The following is a 16,851-nucleotide window of genomic DNA, read 5'->3' as shown; positions in this document are numbered from 1 at the left end:
GTTTCGCTTCCGGAAGTTCAGGAGCTTGTTTGACAGCACGCTGTTCCGGCGAAAATTTGACTTGCGCACTGCGCGAAAGAAAAACGTTACACAATGAGCTACTGCATTGAACATGTGGCCACATATATTCATTTTTCAGCATTCAATAGATATGTTTTTCTGTTTGGAACGCTTTTAGGTTAAATAATAATATGATAAATAATGAAATTCACCATATTACAGTCTACGTTCATTCAATACATCCAAACGTTCTACTTTTTATGCATTTTTTCTTTTAAAAAAACCCGTTGTTTTTACTCAAAATAGACATTACTTTTAAAACTCTGCACTTTAATACTTAAGTTGGAGTAATTATTTTACACCTATTCTTCCGAACATCATTAATCTTCAATCAAGAAGAAAAAAATATATGCTAAACTATTCCCCCCGGGATCGTTACCCGTTTGATTGAACCGATTTGTTTTACAACCTTTTTACTTTTTCAACAAAGATTTAACAAACCTTCCCTTCACCAATCTCTTCCCGTTACAGACCTTCTGCGTGGTATCGAAGCGCTTTCGGAAGAACTACATCCATCGGTTTACGGGCACGAAAAGTTTGTTCTGTTTCACCCCGTGGAGCCCGACCCGACGTGCCTGCGTCTACTTGGCGACCAATCAGTTTTTTGACTACTTCGTCATGGCCACCATTTTGTTCAACTGCATCTTCCTAGCGATGTCGGAAACGATCGAGGAAGCAGAGTAAGCAGCCGAACTGAAACCATTTTTCCTTTTGTGTTTTCCCGCAGGGTTTTTTTAGTCCTCCTTGTCCAATGAGATGTGTCCCAAAAACTGGAAGATGAATTGCATCGGACACAATCACTTTTCATCACCCTTCCATTGTGGAAGGCGGTCAGCAAATTTAGTACCAAGTTTTGTAGAGTGTACCAGTGTCATTCGCCCCACATCGCTAGTCAAGCTTTATGAACGAGCTTTGGTATTATTACAAGCGTACAATAATGATAAAAAAAGAACGCACACATCAAGATTATTTCATCTCTTCATTCACTGCTGAAAATCATTTTAATGGAGTTTCAAGCTCTTTACATCCCTGGGATTTTGAACTCTGGCTGATCTCTGCTCGGGCATTATTATTTGGCGGTCCGCTTTGTCGCCGCCGCCGCCACGTTGGACGATTGGAAGGATTGAAGAATGTCTTGTCGACAACTTGAAATTACTTTGTCAAGACCATAAAGACGACGGGGAAATGATTGCATACATTCCCGATCCGCGCAAGAATCTCTTGTACAACGAGCGCCCGTCAGAAAACTAGGTAAAACTCGGCGAAGCAAAACGTGCTTCGAATTTATTTTTATGGCTGCTATTACTCTTGATACGGTGCAGTGTATTTCGTGTGCTCATGATTCATTCACCCTCCACAAGAAAAAAAAAAAAAAGAATCCAAAAACGGACCAGAGCGTTGTGTCTGCTTTATCATGGCGCCGATGAATATCCCTGAGCACAATAGACCGAACTTTATTACGTGAACTGATCTTTTTTTCCCCGCCAAGTCTGGTAGAAAGCTTCTGCATGCTTCCTCAACAGGAGAAACCGAGAACCAATTGACCGTCCCCTTTCTTCCGTTGTCTTTTCAGGTATATATTTTTAGCAATTTACACATCCGAGATGATAATCAAAATGATAGCTAAGGGTTTTATACTAAATAAGTATACATATTTACGCAATCCATGGAACTGGCTGGATTTTGTAGTGATAACCAGCGGTTACGCAACGATAGCCTTAGATGTCGGCAATCTGGCCGGTTTGCGTACGTTTCGTGTCCTGCGAGCGCTCAAGACGGTCTCAATAATGCCGGGTAGGTAACGGCAACGCTCCAATCACTTCCTTGGTGTCCTTATGTCCCTTTTTTTTTGTATTTAAGGTTTGAAAACTATCATCAACGCACTGCTGCACTCCTTCAAGCAGCTAGCCGAAGTCATGACGTTGACCATCTTCTGCCTAATGGTGTTCGCTTTGTTTGCTCTGCAGGTAAGCTAGTAAGCTCGATTTTGAGGGCATGACTGTTGCTTTCCTTAACGATACGCCTGTAACTGAATCTCCTCTATCTAATGTATCCAGGTGTATATGGGCGAGCTGCGAAACAAGTGTGTCAAAAATCTTCCAACCGACTGGACGAACGTTACCCATGAGGAATGGCACATGTAAGTAATGGATGGAGATGGTACGAATCTGCTTTCACAAGACATTAATGAGTTACCTACATTCTGCTCCTGCACTGCTAGGTGGGTAAATGATACGCAGAATTGGATATACGACGAGGAAGATATGCCGATGCTGTGCGGCAATCTAACAGGGGCACGTCATTGTCCACCGGGTAAGTTTTGTAGATTAGTAATCAGGCTAGTACGAACGAAGAAGCATATTTATGATTGCTTGCGACAACATTGTGATGGTTCAATTAATAAGCAGCAGACACATGACCTCCCCAAGGTTGACTCTAGTGAAGCTGTAAATCAAATTACAAATCCAAAAGACCAACCTTTTTACCTGGCGCTACCTTCAGGGCTTTCTAACCTCGTAACAAAATCAATCAATACACTAATTCGTCCCTGTTTTGCTGCATTGACAACTTCATTGCATAGTGGATATGTGATGCAAACGGCAAGCACTATCTTCATCCTGGTCGGATATCGGCAACAACCGAATGCTGTTGAATGGGGCAAGATTGAAAATGCAAAACATACAAATCCGATGCATATTCGATGTTGTGCCGCTTTGCCACACTGCTTCTCAGTGGACAAATAAATCGTTTGCTGGTTCGAAATCGGCTCCAGAGTGCACGGTAACTTCCCTTCCGAAGGGAGCACCAGATGGTGAACGATTCAACGAAATTGACATTTTGGCACCATGCTTTGTTGCTATCGTCCTTCGTGCCTTCATTCATGTGCAGCTAATCCGGATCGATCGAACGAGACGCAACGTCAGGCACGTCTTTCACCCGGTGCAAGAGCTCATCGCATCGAATGAATGTTTACGATTATTTATTGAAAATTTGTACCGACAGCAGAGATACGGTGTGGGTTATATGGGCCCATACCGAACCAGCGTCAGTTACCCGGTCCTTGGAGGATGCATCTCAACCCATCTTTTGTGGCATCTCTTCCCATTTCTCTGTCTCGTAACTATGTTGTTGTGGCACCTTTTGTGTGATTAGATGGTCGATGCTGCATCGATGCCTGGCACTAACCTTTCGCAAAAGTGAATGCATTATGCAGCAGAGTAACAACTTTACATAATCCATATCCTAAGCTTCGTTACACAATAGTTATCGCCCGACCCCGACAGTTCCGGCTGAGCCTGTCGCATATCTTTACTGTGCTTGCATGGACGTCCTCGGCGTATTTGATGACAAATTTTCAATTTTGCTTGCTATTTACCCGTAGAGTACACGTGCCTCTGCATTGGGGAGAATCCTAACCACGGCTACACCAACTTCGACAACTTTATGTGGTCGATGCTGACTACCTTTCAGCTGATCACGCTCGACTACTGGGAGAATGTATATAACATGGTGAGTATGGGAAAATTGTGCGGAAAATCGGGCATGGGTGTGTATGTGTGTGTGTTGCATTAAGTGATTTGTATGTCTCAGAAAAGCATTTACAGGATTTGAAGTATTTTTGCATCAATTTGAAAATAATTCAATGGAAAGAAACATGGATGGATTGTTAAAATGGACGATCTTTTAACAGAAAAAATCTCCAACAAATATCGTGTCCGCAAGGTGACTTGGGAGAGAGTGCAGGAATTTTTTGAAAAATTATAAATTCCTTATTCTTAAAGTATAACATAGTCGATGTAATATGTTACACTCCATACTATAGTGGAATGTTTCAAATAGCTAGCACAGGAATATTGCAAGCCTATTGTAGATCCTAGCATTCATATAATGCATTTCTTTTCATTTAATGAAAAATGGAAAACAAAGAGGAAATGCCTGGAGAAATTTATAAAAAATGAGCTCAAGAAAAACTGAAAATGTGAGTCTTGTTTGAACCACATTTTTTCCTTACTTAGTCATTCATGTTTATTCTTTTTCGAAAAGGCTCTTCATCGAAGCAACATAATCTCTAATAATTTTGTAGACAATAATTGTTTTCCTAAAAAACTAACTATAAAATCAATTATTTAGCATTCACTACTCAGGATATTCCACCAAAACGTTAAAACAAAAATTGAATGACTGGATCGCCGTAAAAGTTCATCCATAACTCAGCAAAATATACGTACAGAATGCTATTCCGTGTGTTGAATAGCGTGTATTTAATTGCTTGAATTAATTTTACTCATAATTTATTATGACGGTACAATGATGAATTGTCAACACTGCTTGTGATGACTAATTTAACTAAATTATTTTATTTTTATTTGAGGTAGGATGGTCTGGCTTTTTTGTTTATTAATTTAATTTAATAAAGAATATATTTTTAAGTAGTACGGCCAGGACTACCTAATGGAGTAAAAAAAAGATTTCATTTAAAAAAAATCACTAGACATTGATTCGATCAAGTGCGTTAATTAGAAGTACAGATATGGAGGACTATTGTTGTATGTTTGTAAAAAAATCCCCATCCACCTCGCAAATTTCTCCCATGGAAAAAAAAATATAAATAAAAAATGCAAAACATTCCCTCGCTCGAATCGTACGTCATTCGTTACACCATCAGCGTACATTTTATTGTAAAATTTGTAAAAAAAAAGTTCCTTTCCATTGCCAAACAAACTCCTGCTGTGGGTGTAAAACACTTGCTCACACAAACGTAAAAAAAAGAAGTCGTCCCATGGAAGGCGGTTGGAGGCCATTGTTGTAAAAACCGTCCTCGCTTCCGACAACGGATAAAAGCCACATCCCGCAACCGAAACCAAGATGATCGATTCCCGGGGGTGAAATTTATTTCACTCAATGCATCAACATGCCTACACCCGCTCGCTGCCCACTTCGAACCTTAAACAAACATCCCATCGTTGAGCCGGGGACTTAAGCTTGAAGTTGTTTTATTTTCCATTTGCTCCCTTTCGGTAAGGATTGTTTTTGCTTTTTTTACAACACACCACAGAATATCAGCTCCTGATTTAAACCAATAATAAAAACTGTGGAAAAACTCACATCCGTGTGTGGTTTCCCTCGTCATCCTTCTTCATCAGGTCAATTCAGCCAGCCGTGTGGTGTGTAAAAGCAATTTGTTTCTTGCGTAGCTTTCACCCATGCTACACAGCGAGAAGCGCCATTAATCTTTTGCTTGTGTTTAACTTTTCGCATTCGAGTTTTTCTTCCTTCACACACAAGCTTGTTTGTTACGCTCGGTGGATGGCAGGAAAACCCGACGAATGCCTTAATCATCGACGTTTCAAAACAGCTGGTAGTGGTTTATCCTTGTAGAATAAAATGGAGGACAACACCGGCCGGCAGTTGTACGGCAATAAAAGCTGCCATTTTATTATTGCTCCGCGTTATGGACGTTGCTCCATAATAATTCCTTCTAATCTCATTCACTTTTCGCACATTTTTTCTCATTTCTTCCCATCATCCCACCAGGTCCTGGCAACGTGTGGTCCGATGAGCGTGTCATTTTTCACGGTGGTTGTGTTTTTCGGTTCCTTCTACTTGATTAATCTGATGCTGGCCGTCGTGGCGCTGAGCTACGAAGAGGAAGCCGAGATAACGCAGGAGGTAAGTTGGAGGGGTAACAAACCAGTTTGCTCGAACCGCCTCCAAATGGCCAAATTGTTATAACTCCTGTTTTTTTTTTATCCCCATTCAACAGGAACGGCGCAAGGATCTGATCGATCATCGGGACGACTCGACGTTTAGTTTTGATCCGGCCAGCCTAAACGTAAAGCAGCTCAGCAAGCAGCAGCGCAAAAAGATTGATGCCCGAAAGGGCGTTCTGTTGGCGTCCTACTCGAGGAAAAAGACTCGCCGAAGGAAAAAGGGCAAGGAGGGCAATGGGAACAATCATGTGAGTTGATTTGGGATTTCACCCGCAACTGGATGACTTAATACTGTGTCTATTGCAGAGCAAAAGTCGTTCGGTAACGCCCAGTCCGACTCCAAGCCCTCGGCATAGTATTGTAAGGCCACAGGCGTTGGCAGTGCAAAGGACGAAAGGCATCCTAACGGTAGGGCCACCGGTTCAGCAACAACCTCAGCCACAGTTGCAGCAACAGCAGCAGCAACAGCAACAACAGCAGCAGCAGCAGCTACAGCAAGCGCAACAGCAACAACAGCAAGCGCAGCAGCAACAGCAGCAGCAAAATAATAATACGTTGCATCCTTTGGGTGAGTATTAATGTCCAACAACAAATGAGATTTCCAATAACAATCTCTACCTTGATTGGTGGATAACAAGCGAAAATTGCAAAAGCTTCGTTTCATAATCCCGAAGCTATTTTGATAAGAAACCAATCAATCATCATTAATAATAGCATCAATCTTCGAGCTCAGAAAGGAGAACATTTTTTAAAAGAAATAATCCGTATTATAACTGACTCCCATAAACTTGGATTGATTTATCTTCAGCAGAGTGCTCCTTGACCTAAGGAAAGAACACCCATTAAAGTAATCTTATCCGCCCGTTTTCTATTTCCACAACAGGACCTAACTATCGGGGCCAGCTGTTACTGTCCAGCCGGCAGGGAAGTTCGAATGCAAGCGAAGGAGGCGTAAACCGGGAGTCATCGTTGGATGATTCCGGTGTGGTAGACGATCACGAGGAGCAGGACGTGACCGGTGACGCGAGTGAGCAGGTTAGTATCGCCGGCAACACAAGCCAACGAACCAATCATCAGTCTAGGGTTTGCCTGGGCAAGCACAAGATGTATCCTCGGGAAATGTGAACTCATTTTTCACACATTCAGTATCTTACAGGGTTTACCAGGGGGACGTTCCGTTTAAGCAGCACTATCTAATTGAATTAAACAATTTGATCAATTTTCCAATTTGTCAGTAAGCCTGCTAAGGTCTTTTTAGGCATATCATCATTTATGAATCCTTAAACAAAATTTACTTAATTATTCGGGATAGTATACAGATTGTACGAATAACACTAGAGTGGACACTGAAGCTAAAGAATGGATTTTGTTAGGCTATCATCATGCTATCGCTTACTTTTGGTCCTGGTGTACCCTGTAAGACGTTGTAAATTTTGCAAGCTGTGTCAGCCCCTTCATTTACTGCCAGCAAGCAAAGACCACCATCCTTCATTTACCCATTGGGGGCTTTTAGTTTAAACATGAAACACCAACACCTTCATTCAAAGCGCCCCAATTCAAACATGCTTTATATTGCATTGCACCATTGTGCTTCGTCCCTTGATTGCTCTTTAATTGCAGCATCACAAGCTGCACGGGCATCCTGTGCTACCGATGTCCCAGTTAGCTCAACAGCAAGCAGCTCATCCGCCTTCCGTGGTACAGCAACCGCTGCCACAGTCACAGCTATCGTTACCATTGCAGCCGCAGCACCAACGGGAGGTAACGCCCGTCACGCTCGCACTGTCCCCGAGGGAGGTTAGGATAATAAAGTGTAACGGAAATCTGGCGAAACTCAAGCAGCAGAACGTGTACGGACTCCATCCGGAGTACTTATCTCAAATTGTTGTACTAGGTAAGTGGAATAGGCACGATGCGGTGAAGAAAATTCCTACACGTGTTTTATTTTTGTGGTTGCTACACTGATTGTATTTTGTCTTTTGCTCCTGCTCCCTTGTACTTGTCATTCTTTAAAAAAAAACTGGAGAAGACGATCTTCCTGATAGAAATTGTGATAGCTGTGTTCAATGTTGCATCGATTACGAGGGATGGTTGCAGTTTCAAAATTGTTTATATAAGGTATGGCTAACGGGATATCTCTTCATCTACGATAAAAATACGGCTGATTTCTTCTCTTCTTTACAGATTGTTAAAGATCCGTTGTTTGAGCTAGGCATCACACTATGTATTGTTTTAAATACAATGTTTTTAGCACTAGAACACCACGGGATGAACGCAAACGTGCGCGATGCGTTGGATATTGGCAATAAGGTATGTTTCGTACTTCCAATAAGTTCGACTAAAGTGACATACCATTTTAACTGTGGCGTAACTCTTTTTTGCAGGTTTTTACATCCATTTTTACTCTAGAATGTATACTGAAGGTGATGGCACTGTCGAAGGATTTTTTCCTGTGCGGTTGGAACATATTCGATCTGATCATCGTTTCGGTTAGTCTGCTCGATCTGATCTTCGAGCTGATAGAGGGACTGACGGTGTTACGAGGTTTAAGATTGGTGCGTTAATTTTGCACAATAGTTTCTTTACGATAAAAAGTAATCCTTTTCCTATCTATACTGATCCCCACACACTACAGTTACGGGTACTGAAACTAGCACAATCATGGACCACAATGAAGGTCCTGCTAAGTATTATCATATCGACAATAGGTGCTTTAGGTAATCTTACCTTCGTGTTGGTGATTGTTATCTATATTTTTGCTGTTATCGGCATGCAGTTGTTCTCCAAGGACTACACTCCGGACAAGTTTGCACCGGATCCGGTGCCAAGGTGCGTGTTTTGTGGAACTCCTGATAAGATAATTGGAACAGGGCAGGATTAATATCTCGCTCCTTTCAGATGGAACTTCAATGATTTTTTTCACTCGTTTATGATGATTTTTCGCATTCTTTGCGGAGAGTGGATTGAACCGCTGTGGGACTGTATGCGAGCAGAGGAGGAGGTATGTAATTGGCACTGCTCAGTGCTGGATGAAGTTGAAGAGGCAACATTTCTGTATCCAATTAATATCACAACAGGAAGGAGCATCGTCGTGCTTTGCCATCTTTCTGCCGGCGTTGGTGATGGGCAACTTTATGGTATTGAACTTGTTCTTGGCCTTGTTGCTCAACAGCTTCAATTCGGAGGAGTTAAAGTCGAAGAAGGAGGTAAGAGCTTTGAGTGTTCAATTCCCTACCCACACGGTGTGTTAGGACATTCGGTAATCATTTCATCTATATCATTGTGATGGTTGGTTGGTGTTGTGGTATCATCAAAACAGCTCGTTCCCATTGACTCATCCTCATTAGCTGTGTCTGTTTAGCTATGCGTGCCCTTAGAACCCATTTTGTGTGTACGTGTGTGAATGCGTGTGTGAGTATGTGTTTAGTGTATGTGTATCCTGAATGTATAGTGCATATAGGTTCGTCAATAGATTCGTTTTCATACCGCCATCTTGTCATTAAACCCTCATCAAAAATCGTGCATCAAATATACAAGCAATACACAGAAACATAACAAAAATAAATATATGAATAATGCAAATAAAAAGCTGCCTATAACACAAACCACACGACACAACAAATGAGTGCTGCAATTTTTTTAGAAGTTATCAAAATGGCATGTGTCAGTCAGCGGCAAAAAGCACTAACGATACAATATTTAAAGAAATCTTTAGATACATAACATTCATTCTTATTCTGATCTATTGGACTCTGCAGACGACACATGCTTTCATTTTCAAGCATTTATACCTCTCACAAAAAAAAAACCTTCACAGTCATCCTGCCACCAACTCATCCAACGTTCATTCATTCATCCCAAATGATGTACTAAATTCGTATCAAAAGTATCAAACAATTTACGTGTGTATATATTATATCTTTTCCTTTTCTTCAAAATTCTTCCCCAAAATCATCTCAACTACTACTACTACTACTACTACTACTCGATCAACTTCTTCTCCCTTCCTGTGATGGCCCTCCCCTCGTGATGCAACTGCAAACCAAACCAAAATATCGAACTCTCTGTTTTATACATTTACTGTGCATCTGTTTTAAAATTAATACATCACAACAAAACTTCCAAATTCCAAATGTACCTACCACACTATCCACTATGACCAAAATTGGACATCACGCCATTTCTTCACCTATCAATATATCCTTTATACCCCACGATATTGCCTGTGTGTTGCCTGTTGGTTGGATTTGTTGGTTGTGTTCACTACCTTACCTATCTATCTTCGAACGATTGCATACTGCTGCTACTACTGCCACTATCTCTACTGTTCTGACACCAACAACGCAACAACAACAATCTTCTGCAATCTCCTTCCGTACCACAACCAAAACCACATACGCACACACACACCCAACCCGTACAACTTCTGGTCACTGTGTTTGCGTGCACGACACTCCTTGCATCCCGTGTGCCAAACCAACCCTCCGTGTCGTGTCTGTGTGTTTTGTGATTTCAATGTGACGTAGAGTTTCGAGCAGGTAAATTCTAAATTTTCCCCCTATTGGTTTTTTTTTGGAGGACCTCCGAAAGGATGCTCCTCCAAATACTGAACACTGAACACCTCGAAATTTGTCCAGTAGCTTAGGAATTTTCGTAGCGATAGTTGAACATGAACTTTGTTTGAGTAAAATGTATAGTCCTTGAAGGAGATAGTTTGTAAATAGTGTAATGTTTATGGTTAGTTTGATACCTTCTTGTTAGATATTGTAGATATGTATAACTCTGATAGAAGCACGTTTAGCACCTTGGATAGCTACAGATCAGTTTTTTACAAAAAATTTTAAATGTTTTACAGTTGCCAAAGCTGTCACTAAATTTACTCTTGTTTTCCTCGCTGCCGTCATAAATGTCTGGACTCGTTTCCTGATTTCCTGATCTTCACCTTGAAGGAAGTGGGCGAGGACTCCAAGCTAGCGCGTAGCTTCGAGCGAATACGCTCGATTGTGCGCAAGAAGCGTAACGCCAGCAAGGAGAAGAACGATAACTACGCCAACACCAAGCTGGAACAGTTGGTCAACGAGATTGTGATCAAGCAGCGGGAGGAAAAAAAGAAGCACAAGCATACGGCGCTCGAGCTGCAACCGCTGCCTTCCTCGCAAACGCTTCCTACCGCATCCGATCTGCAGTCGGTGCAACTTCAGCAGCAGCAGCAACAGCAGCAAAAGTTCATGAGCCTGCCAAAGGAACTGGTTCCACCGGTGGACTACCGTAACCCGGGTGGGCCAATCTATAGCCAAAGCTATCAGGTAGAGGATCAGCCTCAAGTTGTTGTAAGCATGCAAAGCCTGTGTTTGGTGTTTGAATGGGATGCCCTACCAGCGAAATTGTTTAACTGTTTGTGTTGTTTGATTTTTAATGTTTCAATTCAGGAATCGCTTAATCGGCCTGTGTCTGGATCGGACTTTTGTTACGATATTCCGCTAAAAGATCGTCCTCTGCGGACGATCTCCGGCAGCCAGGAAACGGTATCCCAGATGGATGATCAAGCGTTACCACGTGATGACATCCATCAACAGCAACAACAGCACCAGCAGCAACTACACACGGGACATGGGAACAGTCAGCCAAAGCAACAGTTTACCGACGTGGAGCGTAAGATACTACATCAAATGTCTTCCGGTTTCGGTACGCAGCAGAGTAAGGACGAACCCGGTCCAATCACGGCGGGCGAGTCGCCATTACCAACTTCCGAGTTTGATCCGAACGATCGATCGATACACATCGCCGACACGACCCAACCATACGACGAAGCCTACCTGCAGTATCAGAAGTCACTGCTGAATAGGTCTCCCAGCTACCGGAAATCGCTGGACAAAATCTCGTCCAAGACGTCCAGTGCTAGCTCGTCGCTCGCGAACTCGCTGGCTGCCAAATGTCACTCGCCGCTCGTGCAGGAGGTGCTGAACGCCGGCTCAACGTATCTTAGGAACAGTAACATTTCGCTCATTCAAACGCCAACCCCCGTAGTGTCTAGACGTGAGGATAATCATTTTTTAGTAGCCGATAGAACGAGCCAGGCGCCCTCGCTCGGGCCCTCGGTCACGCAATCACCGCTGATGGGCAGTGGAGGTAGCGGGGCCCATCAACGATCACCGAGCACGAGTAGCAGCCTGCGGAAGGCGATTGCCGCTGCCAATCGACTATCGGACCATTCGCTCAACACGCTTTCGATCGATCACGACGAGCTGATCAATCAGATGAATCTGAAGGACGAGCTGCTGAACTGTGAGCAAAAGGAGCTGTTTCAGTTCCTGAACGATGAGATCGATGGAAGTAATAACTATTTTAGTGAGACGGTTGGATTTAGTAGTGCGATTGTGGATGCGGACACGGAGAGTTTGTTGCTGAATTCGCGAAAGGATGATGTAATCTACTCACCCGATCGGAAGATTTCGAACGGAAGTCTTAAGTCGAATCTGAGCAGCATCTCGAACTCTATCTTCCAGGCACTCGAGTGCCGCCGTGGTGGTAGTATCAGTAGTTCTAATGTGGACAATAATAGTAAGATTTACGCGCAATATCCGGGCACCGCGCGTCCAACGATCGCGATCGATAACGGGAGTCTACAGTCGCGGCGGGAAAGCGACGATAAGGAACCGCTCGTGAAGGCGTCAGAGTTTGACGAAATCATTCACAGCTTCGAGACGGAGCTAAAGAGCTTGAAGTCCCTATCTTTAGGGCGTAGCCAATCACAAACCGATCAAGGATCGCCGGAACGTGAACGGCGGAACTCCGACAGCTGTCCGGGTAGACCACCGATACTAGAGGAGGTGGTAAAGCTTCGTCGACCGAAATCGAGCACGGTATGCAACTATCGCGGGGACAGTGTGACGGCAGGTGTTCATGGTTCGGGTGGCAATGGTAATCGAAGTAGCGGAAGTAGCAACGGCAGTGGTACGACCGATCAATCGGACGGAAGTGGTCAGCAGCAGCGTAGCGAAGCGTCAAAGAGACGCAGCCTGGAGAAGCAGCGGAACATCACGGACGAAGAGTTCAACATGGGGTTTGAGATAAAGAAGCTGTGCGATCAGCTGCAGGCACCGTTTACAGCACCGAGCGGAACCGTGTCCACCGAGCACAGCCCACAAAGTGCCAATGGGATGAGCTTAGGGACGGGAAGCATCAGCACGATACCGATCGTGTTTCGGCGCAAAAATGACTTCCACAGTAGCTTCGATCGTATCAAGCGGTTGAGCCTGATCGAGCGTGTTGAGGAGGCGAAGGATGAGGAGGAACATCAAACGCAACCACTTCCGAAAGTGTCCAGCGAGAAGCTGCCGCGAAAGAATCTCTCCAAAGATCGGTTGGAAACGTTATCGCTGAAAAGTAGTTACAGTGTGGAAAACACAAACCATGGACTTATGGAAGGAACGCGACAACTCGGCATCAGCATTCAGGAGTTTCAACGAACGATCGGCCAGGAAGCGGGATCAATACCAGCCGGGCAGGATGGTGTGACGAGTGAGCAGCTGGTTGAGAAGAAACCACCGTTGAAGAAAACGGTGACGTACGGTGACACTTCCCGACAGGATAGCTCTCAGCATGTAACGCCCAAGCGTACGCCTTACAAATCGTACGACTCGGATGCCCCACGTAAGTGGTCAAGTTGAAGAATTATGGAGTGTTTTAAATTTTTCTAACCGAATTTTGTTGTTGTCGTATCCTACTGGATCTCTCTTGTTTGCAGTGAACCTAGCGGGAAAGCCTTGGCACTGTCTGGTGTCTTACGTGGACGACATCACCGTCGGTGGTCGTCGGAACTCGCAAGGTGTCTACGAGGATCCAATGGCTTTCCCCAGTTTCGGGCGGCGTAAGGCACCGAAAATTCCACAAGATTGCTTTCCCCAAAAGTGCTACGAAAAGTGAGTAGTGTCCGTCGATTCTGGTCCACTACACCTATCCTTCGATGTTCAATTATCGTAGTAGTGGTCCCGGAATGTGATTTCGTGTGTGTGTCTGTGTTTTCTTTTTTATGTGTGTGCGTGTACGTGTGTCTTCACCTTTGTGTGTTTTTCATTTACATGTTTAATGTGTATTCGTTATTTTCTCTATTCGTGAATGCTACTTAATCAATCTTCCGAAACACTACCAAACACTAAAACACTAATTTTACTTCTTCCATCATATTTCACAGCAGGTGTTTGTTTTCATTTAATGTGTGTAATTTATCTGTTCAATGTTTCGTGTTTATAACTGTCCACCATATGAATTTTGTTTTCTATCTTTTCTTAAACTCTTCGAAATATTTTAAATTTCCCAGTCCTTCGATTATAATTTATTTTAAACCTCGGTCCGTTCTGTTTGTGTTTGAAACGTTTCTTCTTTAAGCTCTCAGGAAAAGTGCACATGTTTGCTGCACCGAACTGATTTGTTTTCCTTTACGTTCCTAGATGATACATGTGTAATGTTTTTCCAGCTCACGGTGCGAGTGTATGAGCATGTTGTGATCTGACTGAGGGTGCAGAGTGTATAATTATGGAAAAATCGATTTGCCAAGCGAATTCCTTCCGAAAGAGCATACACATATCTCGATTTTGACTCGCACGATACCATCATTTCTCGGCATTTCCTTATTCTTTTCAGTCGTTTGCTACAAAATGAAATACGAAATGGCTTGCAGTGGATTACGCGGTGGGTGGATGAGCTTTTGTGCGTTTGTGTGGATGGGAGCGTGTGTATGTGTGTGCGGAAGCTTCTTTCATCCACATTTACTGTACTAATGGTGCATGTTTCGTTAACTCTTCTTATAGAATGCTTGCTATTTCAATTTGTTGCATGTGTGTTTTTAATTTATCTTTTTTTTAACTTGATGACTTATTATCAGTATGACTTTGAAATTTATTGAAATTTTGTTTCAATTTTAAAATAAATCGTATTCAAATTTAATATGTCTCTAGCTTTTTCCCATGTTTGTAAAATGCATGTATATATTGTGTATAGATAAAAATGTATATAATACAAAAAGAACAACAAACGAATAAGCAACAGTTTCCCTAAATTTTTAAAAGACATACAAATATCAAAAAAATTGAAAAACTTTGTAAAATATAAACAAAATTGTTAAAACATTTAATAGCTTAACATAATTCATAGCGATATTTTTTCAGGGTTCTTTAGGTTCGTTATCAAATCAATCAATATTTCGAACAATATTACATTTTTTCTCTTGAAGTCGCATTGGAATTTACCATGGGAATCAATGACTTCCTTGACTTGGTTATACCCGTTCGGACGGGGATTGATACTCAGTCCTGTCGTGTTAAAATTCGCACCGCTAGTAAATGAAAATATTACAGGGAAAAATGGAAACCTCTACCAAAACATGGGAGCCAACAGTTTGGAAATCCTCTAGTCACTCCATAACTTATATGTTGCTTTCTTCTTCCGTGGGCATGTATGTAAAAATGACGCCAGCTATTTTGAAGTGTGAATAATTTTTCAAATTCTCTAAGAACACACTACATAAATTGTTGTATATGAAAGATGTTAAATTAGTGTGTTTTAGTGTAAAATATAGCGAAATAGATATAAAAAAGCATGAAAAACTCTTCATCCTATCGCAAATCATCAACCAACAGCAAACAGCAATCAAAGCATCTGCACACAACTCTGCCCATACACATGACATGTGCCCTCTTCAGTATTATCTCGAAAGAAGACGGCACATCACACTCTACCCTTGATGTGTATCGATGTGTTATTTATGTGTGATCCACTGTGTTACAAGCTGTGTCCTTCCACTTCTTTTCCTCAAACCCTACCGGTATCTGTGTCAGTGCCCTCACGATGTATCATTAGACCTGCCCAGTACACTCGCATGCACCCAACAAATTCCGTTCACAATACCTAGTCGAACACGGCCAACTCGACTGAAAAGTCTAGCACCCGGCGAGTGGTAGTCGAACTGAACACTACCTAATAACTTAAGCGTTCGTTTTACTCCGTTTCCCTTCGAATACGTGCGCGCGCGGTACAGGTGCAAGTGTTGGGACGCATGTCTCAAGACCGAGTTCGGGCAGCGGTGGTATCGATTTCGGCAGTTCATCCTGCAGTACGTCGACACGCCCGCGTTCGAATGGTTTGTGCTAGTACTGATCTTCGCCTCCAGCATAACGCTCTGCTTCGAAGACATCCACCTGGACAAGAACAAGGAGCTGAAGCGTATACTCTACTGGACGAATCTCGTCTTCTGCTTGATCTTCATCATCGAAATGTTCTTGAAGTGGATTGCGCTGGGGTTTACCAAGTATTTCTCCAGCTTCTGGACGATCCTGGACTTTGTGATCGTATTCGTATGTATCTGCCGGATGATCCCGGTTACTTCAATCTTTTATACTGCCTGTCCTTACTGTCTCTGTCTCTGTTAGTAATGCTATAACTCTTCTACACAAACACAAGATGTTACTATAACGATTGATGGTTCGATCGATCAATCACATTTACACGTAAATGAGCATCGTACTGTGTACTACTGTATTTGGTTTCCTGCTTTAGTGTAGTGTACGAATCAATGTGCACTTAAATATTGTATAGCTTTATGTAGCAATGATCACAAACCACTACACAGTAACTGATTTTTTTTTTTTTGTAAGAAAATCTTACTCAAATTGATTGTTCAAATTGAGAGCTTCAAGCCACACACAGCATATAGCTATGACCCGAGAATTGTTCACAGTATACCACTCTTATCTACTACTTATCTGAATGAACTAACCTCAAACGATCTTCTTCTTAAACACTCAAACTCAACAGTTCATAACTGTCACCATGACTCTTTCTTTTTCTCTATCCTCCTATCTCTCTATATCTGCCCCTTTCAATATACACAACACTCTAGCCCCAGAAAACCCCACGTCCGCGTTTGCAAAATCTAACGCTCCTTTCACTGTCCGGTGTGCCAACACTTGCTGTCCACGATCGTCAACCTCATATGTTACCGGTTCTTTCGCAGGTGTCCGTATTTTCGCTGCTGATCGAAGAGAACGAAAACTTGAAGGTACTACGCTCGCTAAGAACGCTA

At 42.6% G+C, this 16,851-nt stretch overlaps 1 protein-coding gene across 1 annotated transcript in view; it reads left to right on the top strand.

Moving 5' to 3' along the window:
- The window catches only part of LOC126563482 (sodium channel protein 60E), a 106,520-nt gene that overhangs the window by 84,971 nt on the left and 4,698 nt on the right, over positions 1-16,851 (top strand). Inside the window, exons 3-25 of the mRNA XM_050220126.1 lie at positions 532-740; positions 1,634-1,854; positions 1,921-2,027; positions 2,118-2,200; positions 2,282-2,373; positions 3,443-3,570; positions 5,596-5,730; positions 5,825-6,019; positions 6,078-6,339; positions 6,655-6,806; positions 7,392-7,665; positions 7,801-7,889; positions 7,956-8,081; positions 8,156-8,326; positions 8,407-8,600; positions 8,670-8,772; positions 8,849-8,977; positions 10,298-10,309; positions 10,721-11,101; positions 11,201-13,424; positions 13,519-13,693; positions 15,808-16,123; positions 16,783-16,851. The exon at positions 16,783-16,851 is cut by the window's right edge and continues 207 nt beyond it. Of these exons, the coding sequence (XP_050076083.1) occupies positions 532-740; positions 1,634-1,854; positions 1,921-2,027; positions 2,118-2,200; positions 2,282-2,373; positions 3,443-3,570; positions 5,596-5,730; positions 5,825-6,019; positions 6,078-6,339; positions 6,655-6,806; positions 7,392-7,665; positions 7,801-7,889; positions 7,956-8,081; positions 8,156-8,326; positions 8,407-8,600; positions 8,670-8,772; positions 8,849-8,977; positions 10,298-10,309; positions 10,721-11,101; positions 11,201-13,424; positions 13,519-13,693; positions 15,808-16,123; positions 16,783-16,851 (5,847 nt within the window). The remainder of the gene's footprint in view (positions 1-531; positions 741-1,633; positions 1,855-1,920; positions 2,028-2,117; positions 2,201-2,281; positions 2,374-3,442; positions 3,571-5,595; positions 5,731-5,824; positions 6,020-6,077; positions 6,340-6,654; positions 6,807-7,391; positions 7,666-7,800; positions 7,890-7,955; positions 8,082-8,155; positions 8,327-8,406; positions 8,601-8,669; positions 8,773-8,848; positions 8,978-10,297; positions 10,310-10,720; positions 11,102-11,200; positions 13,425-13,518; positions 13,694-15,807; positions 16,124-16,782) is intronic.

Source organism: Anopheles maculipalpis, chromosome 3RL, assembly GCF_943734695.1.
Source record: "Anopheles maculipalpis chromosome 3RL, idAnoMacuDA_375_x, whole genome shotgun sequence".
Taxonomy (NCBI): Eukaryota; Metazoa; Arthropoda; class Insecta; order Diptera; family Culicidae; genus Anopheles; species Anopheles maculipalpis.
The sequence above is the reverse complement of the archived record's forward strand: the minus strand, read 5'-3'. Positions and strand labels throughout refer to the sequence as shown.